At 40.0% G+C, this 24,540-nt stretch overlaps 3 protein-coding genes across 4 annotated transcripts in view; 1 reads left to right on the forward strand and 2 right to left on the reverse strand.

Annotated features, from left to right (window-relative positions):
- Positions 1–491: 491 nt before the first annotated feature.
- On the reverse strand, positions 492–7,089 carry LOC133996332 (uncharacterized). The gene is made up of 4 exons (XM_062435884.1): positions 7,036–7,089; positions 6,614–6,713; positions 4,177–4,243; positions 492–3,860 (listed from the first exon to the last, which is right to left on the reverse strand). The coding sequence occupies exons 3-4, from the start codon at positions 4,235–4,237 to the stop codon at positions 1,282–1,284; spliced, it is 2,640 nt and encodes an 879-aa protein (XP_062291868.1). The 5' UTR covers positions 4,238–4,243; positions 6,614–6,713; positions 7,036–7,089; the 3' UTR covers positions 492–1,281.
- Positions 7,090–7,164: 75 nt separating this feature from the next.
- Positions 7,165–13,530, forward strand: fbxl6 (F-box and leucine-rich repeat protein 6). 2 transcript variants are annotated; one of them, XM_062435921.1, is made up of 10 exons: positions 7,165–7,219; positions 8,824–9,453; positions 9,901–10,059; positions 10,195–10,258; positions 10,844–10,975; positions 11,277–11,387; positions 11,496–11,609; positions 11,811–12,042; positions 12,409–12,652; positions 12,887–13,530. In XM_062435921.1, exons 2-10 carry the CDS (start codon positions 8,903–8,905, stop codon positions 13,014–13,016), a joined length of 1,737 nt encoding a protein of 578 aa, XP_062291905.1. In that variant the 5' UTR covers positions 7,165–7,219; positions 8,824–8,902; the 3' UTR covers positions 13,017–13,530. The 2 variants fall into 2 exon arrangements, with proteins under 2 accessions (XP_062291905.1, XP_062291906.1); XM_062435922.1 differs by having other exon boundaries at positions 11,499–11,609.
- A 587-nt stretch (positions 13,531–14,117) lies between these two features.
- The window catches only part of eppk1 (epiplakin 1), a 37,407-nt gene continuing 26,984 nt past the window's right edge, over positions 14,118–24,540 (reverse strand). The window contains exon 7 of the mRNA XM_062435406.1: positions 14,118–24,484. Within this exon, the coding sequence (XP_062291390.1) occupies positions 15,087–24,484 (9,398 nt within the window). The 3' untranslated portion in view covers positions 14,118–15,086. The remainder of the gene's footprint in view (positions 24,485–24,540) is intronic.

Consider the following 24,540-nt stretch of genomic DNA (forward strand, 5'->3'; position numbering starts at 1 on the left):
TCCCACTATCACAACATAAATAGCAGGTGCTCGTAATAAGATTCACAGACCCCATCCTCTCCTTAAAGAATCACAGAGGGTTTAGGTGCTCCTTTTGGCATTACATCTAAAAGAAAAATCAAAACCATCATGCTTTAACACTTGGCACAGTGACCCAAATGAGGCCCCTTAGTTGCTATTTTCTTGAGCCCCTCCCAGTCAATGCTTTTGTAAGCATGAACTCAGCGACATTGCTGATGCCTGTGATGCAACCACACATGCCCTCATAATCTGAGAAACACAAGGTTATTATGTGACCAACAGACACCAAAATCCTGACTGATGGAGGAAAATAGAGACATGAACTTGAACTAACGCTGGTCAAAAAATGTTTACACCAATCTCATATTGCTTGTCAGCAAAAATGTAGTGACTACACATTAGACTACTTATTCCTTTTTTATCATACAAGTTGACAATATAAATACAAACAAAATGCGAGGGAAAAAAAAGATGTTTATTTTTATCAGTGGTTCATAATAATTTCAAGCAAGCAGTTGTTCCAAACTGCTGACAGCATGATCAAAAAGTCTATAAAAAAAAAATTAAGTAGACTTTTTTTTTAATCAACGAAATCTTTCTTTAAAAAAACAGTAACAATATCATAACATGCAAATTGGGGAGTATTTTCATATCAAAAATATAAGTAACAAAATCTAACATAACCTTTTCTGTTAATGGCATGAAAAATACAGCATGTATGTACAACACATATGGCAGCAGTTATACATTATATTTTTAATTGTGTGGAAAGGCTGAGGTCATTGTATGTATTTTTACTTAAAAGGACCAGTATGTAAGTTTTAGGGGGATCCACTGGCAGAAATGGAATATAATAATAATGAGTGTTTTAATTAGTGTATAATCACCTGAAAATAAGAACTCTTGTCTTTTCGTTACCTTAGAATGAGCCCATACATTTACATAGTGAGCAGGTCCTCTTTCGTGTTGCACCACAATGTTCCTACAGTTGCCCAGAACGGATAAACCAAACACTGGCTCTAGAGAGGGCCTTTTGCATTTTACGCAGCCACCATAGGTTCCCCTACACACCTGGGAGGGCGAGGGTAACGGGTATTCAGTTGGTTACAATCTGCAACTTCACAACTAGAGGCCACTAAATCCAACACACTGGTCCTTTAAAATTGTAAACACAGAATCCAATTAGATAGTCGTGTTAGGATTTGCCTCCCCTGGCATTTATCACGTTCTATCGCTCAGTATCATACTTTTCAGATGGAATCAGTGTTCTCCTGTGCTGCTGCTCTCACTCTGAACCACCTCAGCATCTGTTATATTTTGGAACACAGGCTTTGTTCTTGTCTTTCTAGGGGCTAAAACAAGAGAGTATCCAGGTTTAACACGAGGAAGTGCGAGCTTAAGCTTCAACACCATGTCTGTGCTGTTGACGAAAACACCATTCAAGTGTGGGTCTGTGTTGAGGAGAATCATCTTCTGGTACAGGATCTCACAGCGAACCGCTTCCCGTTTCTCAGCTCGGGATTTTCCATCAAAACGCAGCATCATTTTGTCGACATCCTGCTGTGATTTGCATGGCCCACCATTTCTCTCCACAGTAGCTACTATGTAATCCTTATCCATGTTCTGCTCATGCTCTTCTTGTTCCAGGTCACGTCTCCAATATCCCCTTCCTGTCTTTTCCTTTTTACCGCCGTTTTGGTCAAGATGGGAATTATTTTTAGCTCGCCAATCGGACGAGTCATCGGAGCTGTCATCAGATGAGCCAGACCCGCCATTATCGTCCTGAGAGCTGTCCGATTCTGACGACAAGTGCCTCTGTGAGGAGCGCTTGGAAGACTTGTCAGGTCTTTTCTTCTTGTAAGGATACTCGTGGCCGAAGGGATATTTTGCCATCAAGACAGAGAATGTGCAACTTGTTAATTGCATTTTCAAATCTGGAGAGGGGACTTGGTAAAATGTTCCTCCTGGTAGGAAATCCTTCAGGTGCTCCTCTGTGACGGCAGCAATCACCTTGATGGTCCTCTTCAGGCAAGCTCTGATTAGGTCTCTATTTGTGTGCCACTGACCACAGTAATGAAAAATCCCATTAAAGGCTTTCTCCTGCAATGGGAACTGCAGGAAAACATTTGTGGTCTCTTCAGGCTCCAGCAGTGTTGATGGATCTTTGGACCAATCAATGAACTTTTGGTAGAGACAGAGCATGTACTGGCTGTAGTGCGAGTACTCTCCTCCACTTTTCAGAAGCTGCCAGTAAGGACCAAGGAATTTGCAGTAAACAATAGCCAGAACACACACAAGGCTCTGAATCACAGAATCACTAGCATCGGCAGCAACACTCTCCAGAATAATGTTTGGGCATTCATCGTTGTTAAGTGACAGCAAATCAGAGAAGAAGAGAGCGACCTCTTTGTGATGGTGAATAAGACCAGCTGCAGCTTCAAAGTAGTTGTTGAATCGGTTTGACTGATTCATTGCAAGTTTGGAGGGGTTGTTCTTTTCGTCACAGAAAGCCACCCAGTGTTTCCTGTAGTTTTGCTTATCAGGGGTGTGAGGGCTCAAGATGTCACAAGCCATGTGAATGTAGCGTGAAGTTGCACTTTCTGTCAAATTCTTAAAGTTAACAAATTTTGGAAGCCTATCACGGCCTAGTTTTTCTCCTGTTGACTCAGTGATCTCCTTCTCAAAGACCATAATCTGCCGCTCAATGGCATCATGCACATCAACAAGGAAATTGGCATTGTAGTGTAAAAACACCACAGGAGAGGCAAATGAAATGTCTTTAGAGAGTGATTCGAGTTTTTTCTCAAACTCTGCCATGGTTGGGTTCTCCTTGCATGTTAGGGTGTACTGATTTTTTAAGAGATCCAAGGAAACTTGCTTGCAAGCTGTGGTTTTCCCGCAGTACACACTTAACAGCTTTTGGACAGACAGCATTGCAATGTCAAGCAAGGTCAGGGGTTCTCCTTTGTTGTCTGAGGTTTCTTCTCCACTGTTGGATCCATCCAAGTCCTCATCCCTAGCATCATGCACAGAGGAATGTTCATTCAGTATTTCTTTCCTTGCAACTGCTCTGTTCCTCTCTGACTCCTTACTCTGTGATATTTCATAGCTCTCATATTCTTCCTTGATTGTCACTTTTTCAATATTTGCAAAGTCGTCTTTTTTCATGCGTTTCTTCACAACAAATTTCCGTGCATCAGGTTTTTTTTTCGGCACCAGTTCAAATGTACTTTGGAGTAGACTTTCCATCGCTGCCTTCCTCCTGTGCCTTCTTGTTTCATAGCTGCGGAAAAGGACTTTTAACTTTTTTATCTTAGTCCTTAGGACTTTATATGCCTTCTGAATATCCCCATCCTTACAAAATTCACAGTTGAAGTTTCTAAGCCATGTAACTAAAATGACTGGGGCAATTTTCTCCCTGGAGACAAAGTTGCTCAACTCGAGAATCAATCCATTTGTGACTTCAATTGACTTTGCTCGCTCTGAAAAATCCCTCATTTTCAAAAGATGTTCTCGTTCAACTCCAATGCTGTCACATATTGGACCAACAAAGTTAAAGTTCACCTCTGATTCCAGGAAGGAAAGCCTTGCATCACTACCAAGACTCAATGTTGTTGCAATGCCTGTTTCAATCAAACGACGAAAGTCAGCCGACTGATGACTCGGGAAGATTTTCTTCAGCCACGCCATGATGGCAGCCCATGAGAAGTTATTGTCCTCTCTCAGAAGTCCAACTTGAATCAATAGTCTGTTTTGGCATGGTGCCTTATCAAGCTCTAATCCTTCCCCTGACTGAGGGCCAATGAAGTCTGCAACAAGCTTCCAATAGTACTCATCCCCTAAAAAACAGAAGTTAGCAAGTGAGTAGAAAATAAATGCTTTTCTAGTCAGTAATGAAAGAATGTGTGGAGACGGTGACTGCTAAAAATGTGTGATTATTCTTGATTACATCGATATATGACAAGGTAACCAAGTGATACAAAGTTTTTTCTCGAAGCAGAGATTATGCCACAAAATACAAAAAAGCAAGACAAAGGAGAAAAGTCTTTGAAAGTACGGATTTGTCAGCAAGAAAAGTATTATATGAAGAATGAGTTCACATGGTAAACTTAATTACAGCTTTCCTAAATGGCCATTTTACTCTTTTAAACTTACTCAGATTAGCCTCAGTTACAGCTGCTTTTCCACAAAGAGAGAAATCTTCACCCTCCGCCATGGCAAACTGTTTTAAAGAAAGAGAGAGTTAGTAAGCTTCAGACTTATGCATCTGAAGTATAACCAACAGAAAAGTAACGTAAAAAGCATTTTGCTATGGCCAACTGGCATCCATGTGAAGTAATACCTAAAATCAGGTCAAAACTATTTAGTTCATTTTGATTAGTGTTTTTTCATGACACTGTTGCTTTTTTATTAACTGACTGTGCAAAACAATTAAGGACAGCTGTTAACGTATCAGCCACACTTCATGGGCCTCATTCACTTTCATTTCATCCCCAATGTAAAAAAAATTGGAGACAAATACTCATAAAAAGGTATTTAGCAGTAAAAGAGGAACAATGCTATAATAGTGTTGGGCAAAACTGCATCAGAGCACATATAAAAAAGGTAATAAACATGAACAATGTCTTGTTGTTTTCAGTCCATGTCTCACACAATGGAGACAGAATAGGACTAAGTGGTGTCTTAGAGAGAGTCATGCCTCCCCTTAACAATAGGGAGTGAATTAACAGTAATTACGGCTGTAACTAACGGTTAATCTGCTGATTATTTTCTTGATTAATCAGATTGTCTCTAAAATTTCAGAAAACAGAAAAAAAAGAAAAGAAAAAAAAGCCTCTTACAATGTCTGCATTTTGCCTGATCAACAGTCAAAAAAGGTAGTGTTTGAAACTAAAAAGCTAATACTTTACTTTTGATAAGATGCAACCATTTAATATTTGGCATTTATCTTAAAATGGTAAATTGGAGGTTTCTTAATTATTAACTTCCATGTTGCTGCATTGTATCTAAATGCAGAACGTCTGTCACTTGTAGGTGGTGCTGTTGAATTGTATTATGTTATGTTGTACTTTACCCTCACTGTTATGAATGTGCTGTAGAAAATATCAGAAACACTCCTCAGGATCACACAATACAATTCAACAGTATCAAGCTGCACCCTCCAAAGTGACACTTAAATTGAATCAAAACATTTCTTAAACAGTCTGCAGTGGTGAAAAGTATCTAAGAGCATTTACTCAAGTACTGTATATTTTTGACTACTTGTACTTTACTCAAAACATTTGATGCTACTTTATATTTCCACTGCACTACATTTCAGAGGGAAATATTGTACTTTCTACTCCACTACATTTATTTGTCAGTTTTAGATACTTTTCAGATGAAGATTTGACACAATGGATAATATAACAAGCTTTTAAAATACAACACATTGTTAAAAATGAAACCAGTGGTTTCTGACCTTTTTGTTGTCTAACAAAAAGCAGTGTGTACTCAGGGTCGGATGTCTATGAGTTGTTAACAGCTCCACCTAACAGTGATTTTTCCCTCTAAACTTCTCACATGGTTTCATTTGAATAAATGTTCAAATGATCCAATATTTCACTAAAAATCAAAGATTAGAGGAAAAAGGCCAAAACTGAAGACAGATGTGTATCAGAACTTTTTTTGTTCTTCTTTCCTCTCCCATTAATCATCTCATGACCGATTAATCTGGTAACCTTTTGGAGGGGCCCAAATCCTAGATTTGGAACCACTGGACTAAACTAGCTAACTAACTAACTGTATATAAAGTACTTAAAATTAGCTTCACATCCAGCAGCTTCAGTATTAATAATCTAATTATGTCATAGAAATGATAAATAAATATATAGATTATAAATATATCGATCAGAGAGACCAAACCACTACTTTTACTGCACACACTTTGTTTACTTTTCCATGCAGGACATATACTTGTATTTATTTTAACATTCCTGTATTGTGGCTAAGTAACTGGAGACAAAACTTTTCTACCCCATTTAGATTATAAACCTTTGAATATAAACATGACTTGTTGAAATCAATTGAGAAATGTAAACATTATATTGTGCTTTTTATCTTCTGTATTATGTGTTTTATAAGTGAGTGGTTTTACTATTTTTGTCTTTCCCCGTTTTTCTTTAGGTGAACTCCATTCCTATGTATACCATTTCGAGCCTTTGCAGTCTCTGCACCATGGATGTATAAAGAGCTTTTCTTTTTTGCACGTCTTTATTTAAACAATACATCACAGTCTATATACTAGAGCATAATAAACAGTTTAAACCATGCTGAGGGGCTAAGGAAGGAAATAAAAAAAAATAGACCATTACATAAAAATCTTGTAAAGCTTAAAAAGGTTATGTGTTGTAACAGCTTGTATAGTTGTACATTCTGAGATGAACAAGCTGTAAGCTCGGGGAAATCAGTTGTTTTTTTTTGCTGGATCTATCTATGAACATAAAATGTGGAATTATTGACATATTCAGTGAATCCAAACAATACATTTTTCCCAAAGTAAAGAAAAGTTGGAAAAAAAGAAAAATAAAAAGCTCTTCACTCAAGCACTTACCTGGTGACCCCAATTAAGTCAGTGAGGGGTCAGGGTTTAGGGGGACTAACTGGGATTGGGCCCAAGCCTTCTTCCACCAGTCCTAGATATGCTAAAATATCTGTGCACACAAAACAATCAGAATTAAGAATACATTTCTTTCTGTCCCGTTTAAGTCAAACGTACAAAAGTGCAAAAGCCCGTAAATATAACATATATAACATTTAATATAACAAAAACATGACTGCTATAATTTGAGTGCTTAATGCTGCACAACATGCTAACATTAGCCTTGTGAGCAGCATGCTACCTGCAGTAGATACAGCAATCTAAACTGCAGTGCTATGCGAATAACTCCAGACTGGAAATATGTGTGCTTGCAAAATAAATAAATGAGCAAGTAGTGAAATTAAACTTTTAAAAGTAGTAAGTAAAGTTCTTACCGAGAAAAAGTGCACTACCGTGAGAAGCGTCCTCTTCACAACATTGGAACAGTGCGCTGAGCTGTGATTGGACAGCTCTACCCTAAAAGGCGGGCTATTGTTGATGTCTGCACCAATCACAGAGAGAGTTTGAAAGGCATTGTGGGTCTGGATGTTGAGAGCTAGCAGCTAGAAGCAGCAGCAGGTAAATAATACAAGAACCGTCGAGTTTAAAACACTTAAATGTTTTATTTGTGCAAATATTCCGAGTAGTGGTAAACAATTGTTTGTCAGCGTAGCCGTAGTTGTGTTTTTTTCTGTCACGTTATGTTGCACGGTGCCTTGTTAGCGTTACATACCGAGTACATCAATCAATGAACAGCAGCTAACTAATTTATGTTTTTGGGTTAGGTTGAAAACGTCTTCGTATTATGCATGTAAATTATGTGAGAGTGGGGTTTTTTGTCCCAACGTTATGTAAATCGGTCGGCAAATACAAGGGTTTTACTGTTTTGGTTCCCGTTTACTAACAATTGAGGATGCGCACGCAGCTTCCGGTAACATTAGAAAACAAAAACACTGAAGTACAAGTACAGAAATATCAGCAATATCTAAAAAAATATCAGATGTAGAGCTAGTTATGCAGAATGTGAGCAGTGTTTTAATATTGTTGGTCGGGTGGAGCTAATTGTAAACACTTGCTGCTGGTGAGTTCAATCCATAATAATAATAATCTGTTTTGTATGTGATAACTAGTTGTTACTATGGCCTGACTGATACTGTATCTTTGGGCCAATGCCAATGTTAAGGAGTAAAAAAAATCTGATATCAATATGTCAGCCGATAATTACACTTTTTGCATAAATCCCTTAAATGTAGTTATCATTTGTGACAAAGATATGTATTGAAGGCATACAATTTTAGATTGATAATGAACTTTATTGTATAAAATGGCTTTAATGCACTGAAACAGTAAACTACACTGGAAATTTAATAATTATAAATAAGTATAACTAAGTAAACTAACTAAATAACAAACAAAAAAATATATAACAAAAAAACTTACATATATATTTAACTTGAATTAAGAAAAATGCTCATATATACAGTACCAGTCAAAAGTTTGGACACACCTTTCCATTCACTTCAATGAGAAAGTGTGTCTAAACTTTTGACTAGTACTGTACATTAAATGCTCCCCATATAGCAGAACATATCAGACAACATATACGCCAATACCGATATATCTGTGATAATATCGGCTGACCAATATTTTGGTCGGCCTCTAGTTGTTACATGCATGTTATGAGGGGTAAACCATACACTGTTGTTAAAATCCAGAGCTCTGACCAGATCACCAAATGCAAAAAGCAAATCATTAAATTTCTGTGAAAGGGTGCATTTCATTCTTGGTATTTTAAGCATTTTCCATCCACTGATTTAGTGATTTTTGCCGTTTATATTGCATAACAACTACTGCAGCAACGATTAGTTGATTAGTGGCCAATTATTAAATTAATAAACTATTTTGATGAATAATTAATCAATCTGAGTCATTTTTAAAGAGAAAAATCTCCATGTCATCTGGTTCCAGTTTTTCAAACATGAGTATTTTCTGGTTTCTTTAGTCCTCTATGACAGTAATCTGAATATCGTTGGGTTGTGGTGGAAGGAAACAGAAATGTTTGAGGAGGACAACTTGGGTTTTGGGAGTCAGTGTTCAACATTTTCAGTTTTCGGATATTTTACAGACCAAACAAATAATTGACACACATATACAAACTGATCTTATTCTGATTCTATTTTCAGATGCTAATATGTCACTGCTCTGCCGATGTCTGGTTTTCTTGGGATCAAGCTTGTGATAGAGACTACATAGCAGCCCACAATGGATTCCACTGAAGCAGAAGTTGCAGCCCACGGTGAAGAAAGTAAAGACACTGTACCAAGCACATCAAATGTATCTGATCAAGGAGAACATGGACCAAAATCGACCAGGGCATCTTTGAAGAGGAACTCTGGCTCAGCTACAAATCGCAAAGCTAAGAAGCGTAAAACAACCAGAGTGAAAAGGTCTTCTCAGCCTAGCTACACAGTCCATGAAGGGGAAGATATGCTTCTTGTCATATCTAGCAGTACGTCACAGTATGATGGTTCAGCCTGGGTTCCCAAAAAGAAGGGAAGCAAGAAAAAGAAACTCGTTAAAGGAAAGGGGAAAACGGTTCAGATAAAGAAAAAAAAGCCTGTCAGTGCCAAGCCAAAACTGACAAATGATTACAATAAAGTTGCCAAAATTGCCAAGGAAGAAGAGGCCACTTCTGTGTTTGTGCCAGAGAAAGCAAGAGACAACAGATGGGGTCAAAGTCTTCCGGAGGAAGTGCTAATCAATATTTTCCAGATGTTGGTTATCCAAGATGGTGCGGTGCCATTTCTATGCAGGTAGTAAACACAGCTTTGCATTGATGTACAGTAGTTTATGCTATGAACTGCCTCACACAGTGTATGGTGCTTGGAGATACTGTATTTCAATATTATAGTTTGTTGGTTTTCGATGTATTTATTCTACAGTCCAAAACTCAAATATATTCAATACCATAAATGACAAAGAAAATCAGCACATTTTCACATTTTAGAAGGAATGACTGAATTTTTGGCATTTGGCTGAAAATTTGATTAATGGATTATCAAAATCTTAACCAACAAATCATTTGAGCTCTAATTGTGTTATATATATATATATATATATAGACATTATATATATTTGTTAACATAAATATCATTTGTATCATCATATCGATTTCAGCCATATAACCGGGTACTGTATAATTTGGGGACCATAAATGGCATCCTGAACAATGGCACGTTCTTGCTGTATTTATTCTGTAGGGTGGGGAGAGTTTGTCGTCTGTGGAACGTCGCTGCCTCCAGTCCTGTCCTGTGGCGCAAAGTGACTGTAGGTCACTGCTGGATTGCACCAGGAAAAACCCAGCTGCCTAAAACAGAGGAAAAAATTAAGGACACTTTTAACTGGCTTGCACAGAACAGGTCTGATTAGTTTTGGGTTTTATGTAAAGTCTTCGTATGTTGTGAACTGTGTTTTAGATTGTGCTCAGCTTTTCACATTTCAATTACGAGCACCATTTTAAAATTGAATTATAAACATAATTTCTTGTCTTCTAGATTTTCCCAGCTGCGAGACTTCTCTCTCTGTCACTGGAATAAGAATGTTGACTATGCAGTAGATGTAAGTCATAAAGAGTAGATGTCTGTTCTTTACAACATTATTGTTTTGTAGCCTGTAGAACTGAAACTATTAGCTGATTTATCAACTGAGCATTAATTTGGCAATTATTTTGACAATTGATGAATTATCTTGGAAACCTTTAATACAAATATGCCAAACCTTTTCTGCATCCAGCTCTTCAAAAAGATAGAGTACCTAACTCCAACCCTAGCCCTTTAATCCCAAAGAGAGATAGGAGTACATGAAGATTTTCTTTGCCATATGTGATAGTTAACTAAATACTTTTTGGACTTCGGGTGGGACAAGTCAATGACTTTCGCTGTCCAAGTCATCACCTTGGATTGGGAATTTTTATTTATTTTTTTCTGACATTTTAGACAACACTATTAATCAAGAAAGTAATCAGCAGTTGAATCGACAATAATAATATAAATAATGGTAATCTTTTGGTGCAGTCTTGATTGGTGTCAGCTTAAGAAGAAAATACTTTATGTTATGTAAATATTGCCTGATAAATAACAGTGTATTAACAATGTAGTTATTTTGTATTTACTATGTGTATGTTCTGTTTATGTTGTGAATTAGGTTGTGTCGCAATTCTGCCCTCACCTTCGCTCCCTCACGTTCTCGTACTGCACAGGCATGAAAGCGCAGGCCTTCCAGAGCCTTGGTCTGCACAGCCGATCTCTGCAGAGCATAAATCTCCAGCATTCAGAGGTAGACCAGTTCAGTAAAAAAAAATGTTGTAGAAATGTATTACACAGATTGCTGCTTAGTTTCACAGTTAGAAATGTTTTGTTCACCAGCATCGCAGCAGTTGCATCCTACAATTTTAAGATCAGACACTGTCAACTACCTGTCTGCTGCAGGTTAGAATATAACAGGAATGAAAACGTCTGCATTTTGTCCAAATATTCAACGATGTACCAGCCACAGCCAGTATTTCCCAGCTGCCCACCCCCAGGGGTCAATATAGTGTTGTACATTTGTAAAATATTGAATTTGTTTTTTGCTGTAGTTTCAGGTTGAGGGTGGTCTCCTGGAGTATCTTGTAAACCATGGAAATCAGATCAGGCAAATTTTGTTCACTCGTGGACCAAAGAATGACAGACTTCTGACTGCTATTACAGTAAGCCCCTTTTTCTCTCTTACTTTTTGATGAATGCATTACACATATTCCAAGCCAGTGAGCACAAATGAACTTGGTACACATAGCGTATTTAATTTGTTTTTTCAGAAGGGATGCTGTCCTGATTTGGAGTTTTTGGAGGTCAATAAAAAGCTTGACAGTAAAGATTGCGAACTTCCCATATGCATCCAGGCACTACAGATAGCATGCCCTAAACTCAAGGTAAAAAAAAAGAAGAAATGAAATAATAATTATGATATAATTTAACAACTGTAATGTGCATATTGTATAAAGTGTTATTCTTTGTTTTCTATATCTTTTGTTTAATTTGTCAGTATTTAATGAATCAGTATCAGTATAAGTACTTGATGTATGCACTGTGTTCACCCATGAAACTTGTGCATCCATTGTACTTCCCATCAGACCTTCCGGATGCTGAATGTCAGACTTCTTCATCGGACAATGCGTAATGGTGCAGAATTAACATCAGGCTTCCCGTTACTGGAGGAACTATGTATCGCAACCACGTCTTATTCCTACATGACTGACAAAGATTTGTTAGACATTCTGTTCAGCTCCACCAAGTTGCGGGTGCTGGACCTGCGAGGCTGTTCTCGAATCACACCAGCTGGTCTTGCAACATTACCATGTCTTGGTAGGCCTAACTTGCAAGATATTTGAGATTTACGATTTACTTTATGAGCTTTGGTAAAAAAAATGTGTTTATTGGGGTAAAGGTGAACCATTTTAATTATTTTTATATATGTCTGATTTAAAATTGGACCTAATGGGAGCTCATATTTTACTTACTCATACTGTTAGCTTAAACTTAGTTTTTATGATGGCCTAAGAATTTATTGAAGGTATATAAATACTTATTTTGGGTCTGTTTTGTTATGCCTGATAACGTTGAGCACTTGTATAAAGGTTTAATAATAATTATTATTATTATAATTACTAATAATCTACCCAAAACCCATTTATTAATCATTACTACTCTTTTCTGTTTGTGATGTGGCAGAGCTTGAGTGTCTGTTCTGGGGACAATATTTCAGCAGCCATATTGGGTTGTCAACACTTAAGAAGGGACTTCACATGGTGACCCAAAAGTGGAACCAGACACTGCAACAGCTTGACATTGCTAATCAGCTCTTCTCTGAGGAGGACTTGGAGATAGCAATGAGTAACCTTGCTCAGGCAACAGATGCAGACACCCTACGTTCACTCAACCTGAGTGGGACCAGGATCACACCACCTGCCCTAAGGTACCAAGCTTACAGTTTTCCCCCTCAATTCCAAGTCCAAACTATCTAAAAAAAATTTAACCAACACTTTGTTGAATAAAGGCTTTTAAGATACAATCTGCATGTACAAACCTGAGCTTCAGTCAAGCATTCACATTTGTAAATCCCAAGAACTGCAGGTTTGAAAGGAGGGATTTTTCTGGTCTTTCCAAAGATAGCACACAAACAACATTTTGTCTGTACTGCATTTTTCAGGTCAGTCATCGGCCAATTGACTGCTCTTAGCTACCTCAACCTTTCATCCTGCCGTTATCTTCCAAGAGGAGTGAAGAGAGTTTACCGCGGCCAAGAGGACATTCGCCAGCTGCTGGACAAATTGGAGTGAATTCTGATGTCAGTTTGGTTCAGAAATTGAGGCCTAAAGTACAAGGCATACCTGACTGTCTTAAAATATGCCTCCTTGTGGATTATGTTGTTCATATAGAATGAGTATTTTACCCTTCATGAAAAAACACACCTTACTTTTGCAAGAAAGCAGAAACTAGGGATTTGAAATTCAGTGAGAATACCAGTTGGTACTGTGTTAATGTCAATTAATAATCAGTAAAGGCACTGTCTACATGTAGCTTAAGTGTCACACTGACATGTTGAATTGGGTCATATGTAAATACTGTATGAATCACAATTGTAAACCTACAGTGGCACGGTGGGGTGTGTGACACTTGTATGGACTAGTATTACTTGGATATAATTGCTTGATTATTTCATACATTCTTTTTTTTATACTGAAAATAAATCCAGACAAGAGTTTTTCAATAAATATGAAATTGAAAATAATTGTTCAGTTTTTTAATTCTAATGTTGTTTGGATACTTTCCTAACACTAGAGTGTGCTGTAATCTCAAGATAAATTTACAGAGTGACCAAATGGAGTCTGCCTTGTTGGGTTCCAGAAGTTGTTTAGGACATTCAGTATTAAAGTGTTTGATTTAATGCGAGAAACCCAAGTTCACATTTAATTAGCTTTAGCTATTGTTGTTGAATTGGAAATATTAAGGGTGCTTTGGGGTTCAATACATTTTACAACCCATTAAAGTGATTTTTGACCAGAACATTTAATTTGTACAGTATGTGGTGTACTGACTTTATACACATCGGCTGTGGCTCAGGAGGTAGAGCGGTCGTCCTCCAATTGGAGGATTGGCGGTTCGATTCCCGGCTCCTCCAGTCTACATGTCGATGTGTCCTTGGGCAAGACACTTAACCCCTAATTCCTCCCGTTGCTTTGCCAACGGTGTATGAATGCGAGTGAATGGTTAGCTTCCTCCTGATGTGCAGGTTGGCACCCTGCGTGGTAGCTGCCTGCCATCAGTGTATGAATGTGTGTGAATGGGGTGAATGAGTTGTAGTGTAAAGCGCTTTGAGTGGTCGAAAAGACTAGAAAGGCGCTATATAAGTACAGTCCATTTACCATTTACATCAAAACCAGCATGACATATCCAAAAATGTCAAAATGACTGAAAAGAAGACAAGACCTAGCACTCACATCTCACTTATTTATTGGGCGACACAATTAGTTTAGGGAAGAAAGGTTTTACAAAAACAGTCAAATCCAGAATGAGTGCATGGCTGAAATTGAGATGAAGCCAAAGCAGGCCTGACATAACTAATATCCAGTCCACTCACATTTACTTGAGAAGAAAATACAACATATTTAAGTTTAAAAAAAAAAAAAAAAAAAAAAAAAGCTCTAGCCAAACTCATACAAAATATAAGTCCAGCTTCTGTAGGCAAGGTAAAAGTAGGCTAAACTGAACCTCATCTAGCTGTATTAAATTTGATACATTGATTTGTATGAGTAAGAGCAATCAAACCCACAGATCCCATATAGCATAAACCAATATTAAATCAATGAAAATATGTATCATAAATCCAAAATGTGTGATGTATGAAAAACAAAAAAGACGGCCCACAAATATGTACCATATTTTTCAATATGAACTCATCCTAAAGTCAAAGCAAACATTTGACATATCAAATGCAGTTTTATCTTCCAACATTTAATTCGCAATGTGTTGAATTTTAATGGAATAGCATTTTCTTAATTTCTTCAGAAATCACGACAGCTGGTCATGAAAAATGTTTATAGGGCACATGGTGAGCAAAACAACTTTGATTTTTTAACAATATATTCCCATTATGGCATAGACCGTTTTTCTCTAACACACTTTTTATTCTATTCTCCAACCATGAAACACCACAAGTGTTAGGTACAGTACAATATTCATGTATTTTTATCACTGGCTTTCTTCAAGAACAACCACAAACTATTTCCAATATTATACATAGAGATACAAGAGAGAAAATACTACAAAGAGGAATTATTACTAACTTACAGTAGAAAGCTTCAAATGATTTAAGCAAATCACAGGAACAAATGGTTGAAAAAAGATCTTCACTTATGCAAGGGCAATAAACAAAGGCCTGTAAGGGGATCTGTCATACATCTCTCAAGGAGTTGGAGATAGGTGAGGTTTTCTTTTGTGTTGGGGTCAAAAAAGCCCTTGGTATCATCATCGGGATCAGACAGAATCTGGTTCATTTCCTCATCAAAGTAGCCTCTTTTGTATGCCACCTCCACTGGCAATCTGTGACTGTGCACTGGGTCAATTATTCCTCCTGTGGCAATTTGTGCTTCAAGGAGACGGATGCCATGATCTTTCACAATAAGATCTTTTTTCAAGGCTTGGAATAGAGAAATTGTGTCTCCAGTGTAGGGATCTTTGTATCCCGTAACTGCTCGTTCTGCTGAAAGCAGTTTGTTTTTCCAGTCACCGCCAATCACTCCCTCAGCTGCGGCTTCCTCCACTGACAGTTTCTTGTTTTTCACTGGGTCAATGACAAAACCAGTTGCAGCTTGGGCTTCCAGCAGTACCAGAGATGTACCAGGGGTCAGCAGGCTTTTCCTTTTGGCTTCATAGATGCTTAGTGTTTCTTTGGTGGACTGCAGGTACACTCCTGCAATGCTGTTGGTCCCCTCTAGGTACTTCCGGACAGAGTCTAGTACACTCACTTCTGACACTGTGACTTTTCCAGCGCTAAGATCTTTGTATATATCCGCATTGATGATTTTTGATTCAAGCAGCTCTGTAGCACTAACGTCCTTTCTTATTCCATGGAACTTTTTAACTTCACTTGTCTCTGTGATTGTAGTTGTTATGGTAGTTTTTGTTGTTCTGCTGTCCATTTTTGTTTCTGGTAGTTGACATTTGATGACTGATGATGATGATGAGGTTGTTGTGGTCTGCTGTTGAATGATCGTCAAAATGATCTCCAAGAAGCATTCAATTGTGATAGCCCCAGACTTGTACTGTTGCACAAGCTCTCTCCTCTTCTCCTCTGTGATGTATTTGGAGTACAAGAGATCCCACAGCGACACTGATATTCCTTGATATCTTCCCCCTGCTTTTGTTGTTGTTGTAGACTTCAGAATGAGTTTTGTTGCCTCATCAACAAAGAAATAAAACTCGCCTTTCTTCACAATGACCAGTAAACTAAGGCCTGTGACAGGGTCTGTGATACACCTCTCAATTAGCTGGAGATAGGTGAGGTTCTCTTGTGTGTTGGGATCAAAAAAGCCCTTGGTGTCATCATCGGGATCAGACAGAATCTGGTTCATTTCCTCATCAAAGTAACCTCTTTGGTATGCCACCTGTACAGGCACTCTGTGACTGTGCACTGGGTCAATTATTCCTCCTGTGGCAATTTGTGCTTCAAGGAGACGAATGCCATGATCTTTCACAATAAGATCTTTTTTCAAAGCTTGGAACAGAGAAATTGTGTCTCCAGTGTAGGGATCTTTGTATCCCGTAACTGCTCGTTCTGCTGAAAGCAGTTTGTTTTTCCAGTCACCGCCAACCACTCCCTGAGCTGCGGCTTCCTCCACTGACAGTTTCTTGTTTTTCACTGGGTCAATGACAAAACCAGTGGCAGCTTGGGCTTCCAGCAGTACCAGAGATGTACCAGGGGTCAGCAATCTTTTGCATTTGGCTTCATAGATGCTTAGGGTTTCTTTGGTGGACTGCAGGTACACTCCTGCAATGCTGTTGGTCCCCTCTAGGTACTTCTGGACAGAGACCAGTTCACTCACTTCTGACACTGTGACTTTTCCAGCGCTAAGATCTTTGTAGAGATCCTCACTGATGATTTTGGATTCAACCAGCTCAGTAGCACTAACGTCCTTTCTTATTCCATGGAACTTTTTAACTTCACTTGTCTCTGTGACTGTAGTCGTCATGGTAGTTTTTGTTGTGCTGCTGTCTACTTTTGTTTCTGGTAGTTGACATTTAATGACTGATGATGATGATGAGGTTGTTGTGGTCTGCTGCTGAATGATCGTCAAGATGATCTCCAAGAAGCGTTCAATTGTGATTGCCCCAGACTTGTACTGTTGCACAAGCTCTCTCCTCTTCTCCTCTGTGATGTATTTGGAGTACAAGAGATCCCACAGCGACACTGATATTCCTTGATATCTTCCCCCTGCTTTTGTTGTTGTTGTAGACTTCAGAATGAGTTTTGTTGCCTCATCAACAAAGAAATAAAACTCGCCTTTCTTCACAATGACCAGTAAACTAAGGCCTGTGACAGGATCTGTGATACACCTCTCAATCAGCTGGAGATAGGTGAGGTTCTCTTGTGTGTTGGGATCAAAAAAGCCCTTGGTATCATCATCGGGATCAGACAGAATCTGGTTCATTTCCTCATCAAAGTAACCTCTTTGGTATGCCACCTGTACAGGCACTCTGTGACTGTGCACTGGGTCAATTATTCCTCCTGTGGCAATTTGTGCTTCAAGGAGACGAATGCCATGATCTTTCACAATAAGATCTTTTTTCAAAGCTTGGAACAGAGAAATTGTGTCTCCAGTGTAGGGATCTTTGTATCCCGTAACTGCTCGTTCTGCTGAAAGCAGTTTGTTTTTCCAGTCACCGCCAACCACTCCCTGAGCTGCGGCTTCCTCCACTGACAGTTTCTTGTTTTTCACTGGGTCAATGACAAAACCAGTGGCAGCTTGGGCTTCCAGCAGTACCAGAGATGTACCAGGGGTCAGCAATCTTTTGCATTTGGCTTCATAGATGCTTAGGGTTTCTTTGGTGGACTGCAGGTACACTCCTGCAATGCTGTTGGTCCCCTCTAGGTACTTCTGGACAGAGACCAGTTCACTCACTTCTGACACTGTGACTTTTCCAGCGCTAAGATCTTTGTAGAGATCCTCACTGATGATTTTGGATTCAACCAGCTCAGTAGCACTAACGTCCTTTCTTATTCCATGGAACTTTTTAACTTCACTTGTCTCTGTGACTGTAGTCGTCATGGTAGTTTTTGTTGTTCTGCTGTCTACTTTTGTTTCTGGTATTTGACATTTGATGACTGATGATGATGATGATGATGATGATGAGGTTGTTGTGGTCTGCTGCTGAATGATCGTCAAGATGATCTCCAAGAAGCGTTCAATTGTGATTGCCCCAGACTTGTACTGTTGCACAAGCTCTCTCCTCTTCTCCTCTGTGATGTATTTGGAGTACAAGAGATCCCACAGCGACACTGATATTCCTTGATATCTTCCCCCTGCTTTTGTTGTTGTTGTAGACTTCAGAATGAGTTTTGTTGCCTCATCAACAAAGAAATAAACCTCGCCTTTCTTCACAATGACCAGTAAACTAAGGCCTGTGACAGGATCTGTGATACACCTCTCAATCAGCTGGAGATAGGTGAGGTTCTCTTGTGTGTTGGGATCAAAAAAGCCCTTGGTATCATCATCGGGATCAGACAGAATCTGGTTCATTTCCTCATCAAAGTAACCTCTTTGGTATGCCACCTGTACAGGCACTCTGTGACTGTGCACTGGGTCAATTATTCCTCCTGTGGCAATTTGTGCTTCAAGGAGACGAATGCCATGATCTTTCACAATAAGATCTTTTTTCAAGGCTTGGAACAGAGAAATAGTGTTACCAGTGTAGTGATCTTTGTATCCCGTAACTGCTCGTTCTGCTGAAAGCAGTTTGTTTTTCCAGTCACCGCCAACCACTCCCTGAGCTGCGGCTTCCTCCACTGACAGTTTCTTGTTTTTCACTGGGTCAATGACAAAACCAGTGGCAGCTTGGGCTTCCAGCAGTACCAGAGATGTACCAGGGGTCAGCAATCTTCTGCATTTGGCTTCATAGATGCTTAGGGTTTCTTTGGTGGACTGCAGGTACACTCCTGCAATGCTGTTGGTCCCCTCTAGGTACTTCTGGACAGAGACCAGTTCACTCACTTCTGACACTGTGACTTTTCCAGCGCTAAGATCTTTGTAGAGATCCTCACTGATGATTTTGGATTCAACCAGCTCAGTAGCACTAACGTCCTTTCTTATTCCATGGAACTTTTTAACTTCACTTGTCTCTGTGACTGTAGTCGTCATGGTAGTTTTTGTTGTGCTGCTGTCTACTTTTGTTTCTGGTAGTTGACATTTAATGACTGATGATGATGATGAGGTTGTTGTGGTCTGCTGCTGAATGATCGTCAAGATGATCTCCAAGAAGCGTTCAATTGTGATTGCCCCAGACTTGTACTGTTGCACAAGCTCTCTCCTCTTCTCCTCTGTGATGTATTTGGAGTACAAGAGATCCCACAGCGACACTGATATTCCTTGATATCTTCCCCCTGCTTTTGTTGTTGTTGTAGACTTCAGAATGAGTTTTGTTGCCTCATCAACAAAGAAATAAAACTCGCCTTTCTTCACAATGACCAGTAAACTAAGGCCTGTGACAGGATCTGTGATACACCTCTCAATCAGCTGGAGATAGGTGAGGTTCTCTTGTGTGTTGGGATCAAAAAAGCCCTTGGTATCATCATCGGGATCAGACAGAATCTGGTTCATTTCCTCATCAAAGTAACCTCTTTGGTATGCCACCTGTACAGGCACTCTGTGACTGTGCACTGGGTCAATTATTCCTCCTGTGGCAATTTGTGCTTCAAGGAGACGAATGCCATGATCTTTCACAATAAGATCTTTTTTCAAAGCTTGGAACAGAGAAATTGTGTCTCCAGTGTAGGGATCTTTGTATCCCGTAACTGCTCGTTCTGCTGAAAGCAGTTTGTTTTTCCAGTCACCGCCAACCACTCCCTGAGCTGCGGCTTCCTCCACTGACAGTTTCTTGTTTTTCACTGGGTCAATGACAAAACCAGTGGCAGCTTGGGCTTCCAGCAGTACCAGAGATGTACCAGGGGTCAGCAATCTTTTGCATTTGGCTTCATAGATGCTTAGGGTTTCTTTGGTGGACTGCAGGTACACTCCTGCAATGCTGTTTGTCCCCTCTAGGTACTTCTGGACAGAGACCAGTTCACTCACTTCTGACACTGTGACTTTTCCAGCGCTAAGATCTTTGTAGAGATCCTCACTGATGATTTTGGATTCAACCAGCTCAGTAGCACTAACGTCCTTTCTTATTCCATGGAACTTTTTAACTTCACTTGTCTCTGTGACTGTAGTCGTCATGGTAGTTTTTGTTGTTCTGCTGTCTACTTTTGTTTCTGGTATTTGACATTTGATGACTGATGATGATGATGATGATGATGATGAGGTTGTTGTGGTCTGCTGCTGAATGATCGTCAAGATGATCTCCAAGAAGCGTTCAATTGTGATTGCCCCAGACTTGTACTGTTGCACAAGCTCTCTCCTCTTCTCCTCTGTGATGTATTTGGAGTACAAGAGATCCCACAGCGACACTGATATTCCTTGATATCTTCCCCCTGCTTTTGTTGTTGTTGTAGACTTCAGAATGAGTTTTGTTGCCTCATCAACAAAGAAATAAACCTCGCCTTTCTTCACAATGACCAGTAAACTAAGGCCTGTGACAGGATCTGTGATACACCTCTCAATCAGCTGGAGATAGGTGAGGTTCTCTTGTGTGTTGGGATCAAAAAAGCCCTTGGTATCATCATCGGGATCAGACAGAATCTGGTTCATTTCCTCATCAAAGTAACCTCTTTGGTATGCCACCTGTACAGGCACTCTGTGACTGTGCACTGGGTCAATTATTCCTCCTGTGGCAATTTGTGCTTCAAGGAGACGAATGCCATGATCTTTCACAATAAGATCTTTTTTCAAGGCTTGGAACAGAGAAATAGTGTTACCAGTGTAGTGATCTTTGTATCCCGTAACTGCTCGTTCTGCTGAAAGCAGTTTGTTTTTCCAGTCACCGCCAACCACTCCCTGAGCTGCGGCTTCCTCCACTGACAGTTTCTTGTTTTTCACTGGGTCAATGACAAAACCAGTGGCAGCTTGGGCTTCCAGCAGTACCAGAGATGTACCAGGGGTCAGCAATCTTCTGCATTTGGCTTCATAGATGCTTAGGGTTTCTTTGGTGGACTGCAGGTACACTCCTGCAATGCTGTTGGTCCCCTCTAGGTACTTCTGGACAGAGACCAGTTCACTCACTTCTGACACTGTGACTTTTCCAGCGCTAAGATCTTTGTAGAGATCCTCACTGATGATTTTGGATTCAACCAGCTCAGTAGCACTAACGTCCTTTCTTATTCCATGGAACTTTTTAACTTCACTTGTCTCTGTGACTGTAGTCGTCATGGTAGTTTTTGTTGTGCTGCTGTCTACTTTTGTTTCTGGTAGTTGACATTTAATGACTGATGATGATGATGAGGTTGTTGTGGTCTGCTGCTGAATGATCGTCAAGATGATCTCCAAGAAGCGTTCAATTGTGATTGCCCCAGACTTGTACTGTTGCACAAGCTCTCTCCTCTTCTCCTCTGTGATGTATTTGGAGTACAAGAGATCCCACAGCGACACTGATATTCCTTGATATCTTCCCCCTGCTTTTGTTGTTGTTGTAGACTTCAGAATGAGTTTTGTTGCCTCATCAACAAAGAAATAAAACTCGCCTTTCTTCACAATGACCAGTAAACTAAGGCCTGTGACAGGATCTGTGATACACCTCTCAATCAGCTGGAGATAGGTGAGGTTCTCTTGTGTGTTGGGATCAAAAAAGCCCTTGGTATCATCATCGGGATCAGACAGAATCTGGTTCATTTCCTCATCAAAGTAACCTCTTTGGTATGCCACCTGTACAGGCACTCTGTGACTGTGCACTGGGTCAATTATTCCTCCTGTGGCAATTTGTGCTTCAAGGAGACGAATGCCATGATCTTTCACAATAAGATCTTTTTTCAAAGCTTGGAACAGAGAAATTGTGTCTCCAGTGTAGGGATCTTTGTATCCCGTAACTGCTCGTTCTGCTGAAAGCAGTTTGTTTTTCCAGTCACCGCCAACCACTCCCTGAGCTGCGGCTTCCTCCACTGACAGTTTCTTGTTTTTCACTGGGTCAATGACAAAACCAGTGGCAGCTTGGGCTTCCAGCAGTACCAGAGATGTACCAGGGGTCAGCAATCTTTTGCATTTGGCTTCATAGATGCTTAGGGTTTCTTTGGTGGACTGCAGGTACACTCCTGCAATGCTGTTGGTCCCCTCTAGGTACTTCTGGACAGAGACCAGTTCACTCACTTCTGACACTGTGACTTTTCCAGCGCTAAGATCTTTGTAGAGATCCTCACTGATGATTTTGGATTCAACCAGCTCAGTAGCACTAACGTCCTTTCTTATTCCATGGAACTTTTTAACTTCACTTGTCTCTGTGACTGTAGTCGTCATGGTAGTTTTTGTTGTGCTGCTGTCTACTTTTGTTTCTGGTATTTGACATTTTATGACTGATGATGATGATGATGATGATGATGAGGTTGTTGTGGTCTGCTGCTGAATGATCGTCAAGATGATCTCCAAGAAGCATTCAATTGTGATTGCCCCAGACTTGTACTGTTGCACAAGCTCTCTCCTCTTCTCCTCTGTGATGTATTTGGAGTACAAGAGATCCCACAGCGACACTGATATTCTTTGATATCTTCCCCCTGCTTTTGTTGTTGTTGTAGACTTCAGAATGAGTTTTGTTGCCTCATCAACAAAGAAATAAAACTCGCCTTTCTTCACAATGACCAGTAAACTAAGGCCTGTGACAGGATCTGTGATACACCTCTCAATCAGCTGGAGATAGGTGAGGTTCTCTTGTGTGTTGGGATCAAAAAAGCCCTTGGTATCATCATCGGGATCAGACAGAATCTGGTTCATTTCCTCATCAAAGTAACCTCTTTGGTATGCCACCTGTACAGGCACTCTGTGACTGTGCACTGGGTCAATTATTCCTCCTGTGGCAATTTGTGCTTCAAGGAGACGAATGCCATGATCTTTCACAATAAGATCTTTTTTCAAGGCTTGGAACAGAGAAATAGTGTTACCAGTGTAGTGATCTTTGTATCCCGTAACTGCTCGTTCTGCTGAAAGCAGTTTGTTTTTCCAGTCACCGCCAACCACTCCCTGAGCTGCGGCTTCCTCCACTGACAGTTTCTTGTTTTTCACTGGGTCAATGACAAAACCAGTGGCAGCTTGGGCTTCCAGCAGTACCAGAGATGTACCAGGGGTCAGCAATCTTCTGCATTTGGCTTCATAGATGCTTAGGGTTTCTTTGGTGGACTGCAGGTACACTCCTGCAATGCTGTTGGTCCCCTCTAGGTACTTCTGGACAGAGACCAGTTCACTCACTTCTGACACTGTGACTTTTCCAGCGCTAAGATCTTTGTAGAGATCCTCACTGATGATTTTGGATTCAACCAGCTCAGTAGCACTAACGTCCTTTCTTATTCCATGGAACTTTTTAACTTCACTTGTCTCTGTGACTGTAGTCGTCATGGTAGTTTTTGTTGTGCTGCTGTCTACTTTTGTTTCTGGTAGTTGACATTTAATGACTGATGATGATGATGAGGTTGTTGTGGTCTGCTGCTGAATGATCGTCAAGATGATCTCCAAGAAGCGTTCAATTGTGATTGCCCCAGACTCGTACTGTTGCACAAGCTCTCTCCTCTTCTCCTCTGTGATGTATTTGGAGTACAAAAGATCCCACAGCGACACTGATATTCCTTGATATCTTCCCCCTGCTTTGGTTGTTGTTGTAGACTTCAGAATGAGTTTTGTTGCCTCATCAACAAAGAAATAAAACTCGCCTTTCTTCACAATGACCAGTAAACTAAGGCCTGTGATTGGGTCTGTGACACATCTATCGACCAGCTGGAGATAGGTGAGGTTGTCTTGCGTGTTGGGATCAAAAAAGCCCTTGGTATCATCATCGGGATCAGACAGAATCTGATTCATTTCTTCATCAAAGTAACCTCTTTGGTATGCCACCTGCACAGGCACTCTGTGACTGTGCACTGGGTCAATTATTCCTCCTGTGGCAATTTGTGCTTCGAGGAGACGAATGCCATGATCTTTCACAATGAGATCTTTTTTCATGGCCTGGAATAAAGAAATTGTCTCTCCGGTATATGGATCTTTGTATCCTGTAACTGCTCGCTCAGCTGAAACCAGTTTATTTTTCCATTCACTGCCAACCACTCCTTGGGCTACAGCTTCCTTCACCGACAGTTTCTTGTTTTTCACTGGGTCAATGACAAATCCAGTGGCGGCTTGCGCCTCCAGCAGAGTCAGAGATGTACCAGGTTTCAGCAGGCCTTTCGTTTTGGCCTCATAGATGCTCATAACTTTCTTTGTAGTCTCAACTCTGACCCCTGCTATGCAGTTTGTAGCTCCGAGGTACTTTTGTATTGATTCCATTTTATCAACATTTTCTTCAGTTACTTCTCCTTGTATAATCTGTGTGAAAAGCTCCTTTGAGATAATCTTTGACTCGTACAGCTCACTTGCTGAGACCTGCTTTCTTAGTCCTTTGAACTTTTTTTCTTTGGATGATACTTCAGTAATGATGACCATGAGTATTTCAACGATCTCCTCTAATTTCATGGTTCCT

Source organism: Scomber scombrus, chromosome 16 (genome assembly GCF_963691925.1).
Source record: "Scomber scombrus chromosome 16, fScoSco1.1, whole genome shotgun sequence".
Lineage (NCBI taxonomy): Eukaryota > Metazoa > Chordata > Actinopteri > Scombriformes > Scombridae > Scomber > Scomber scombrus.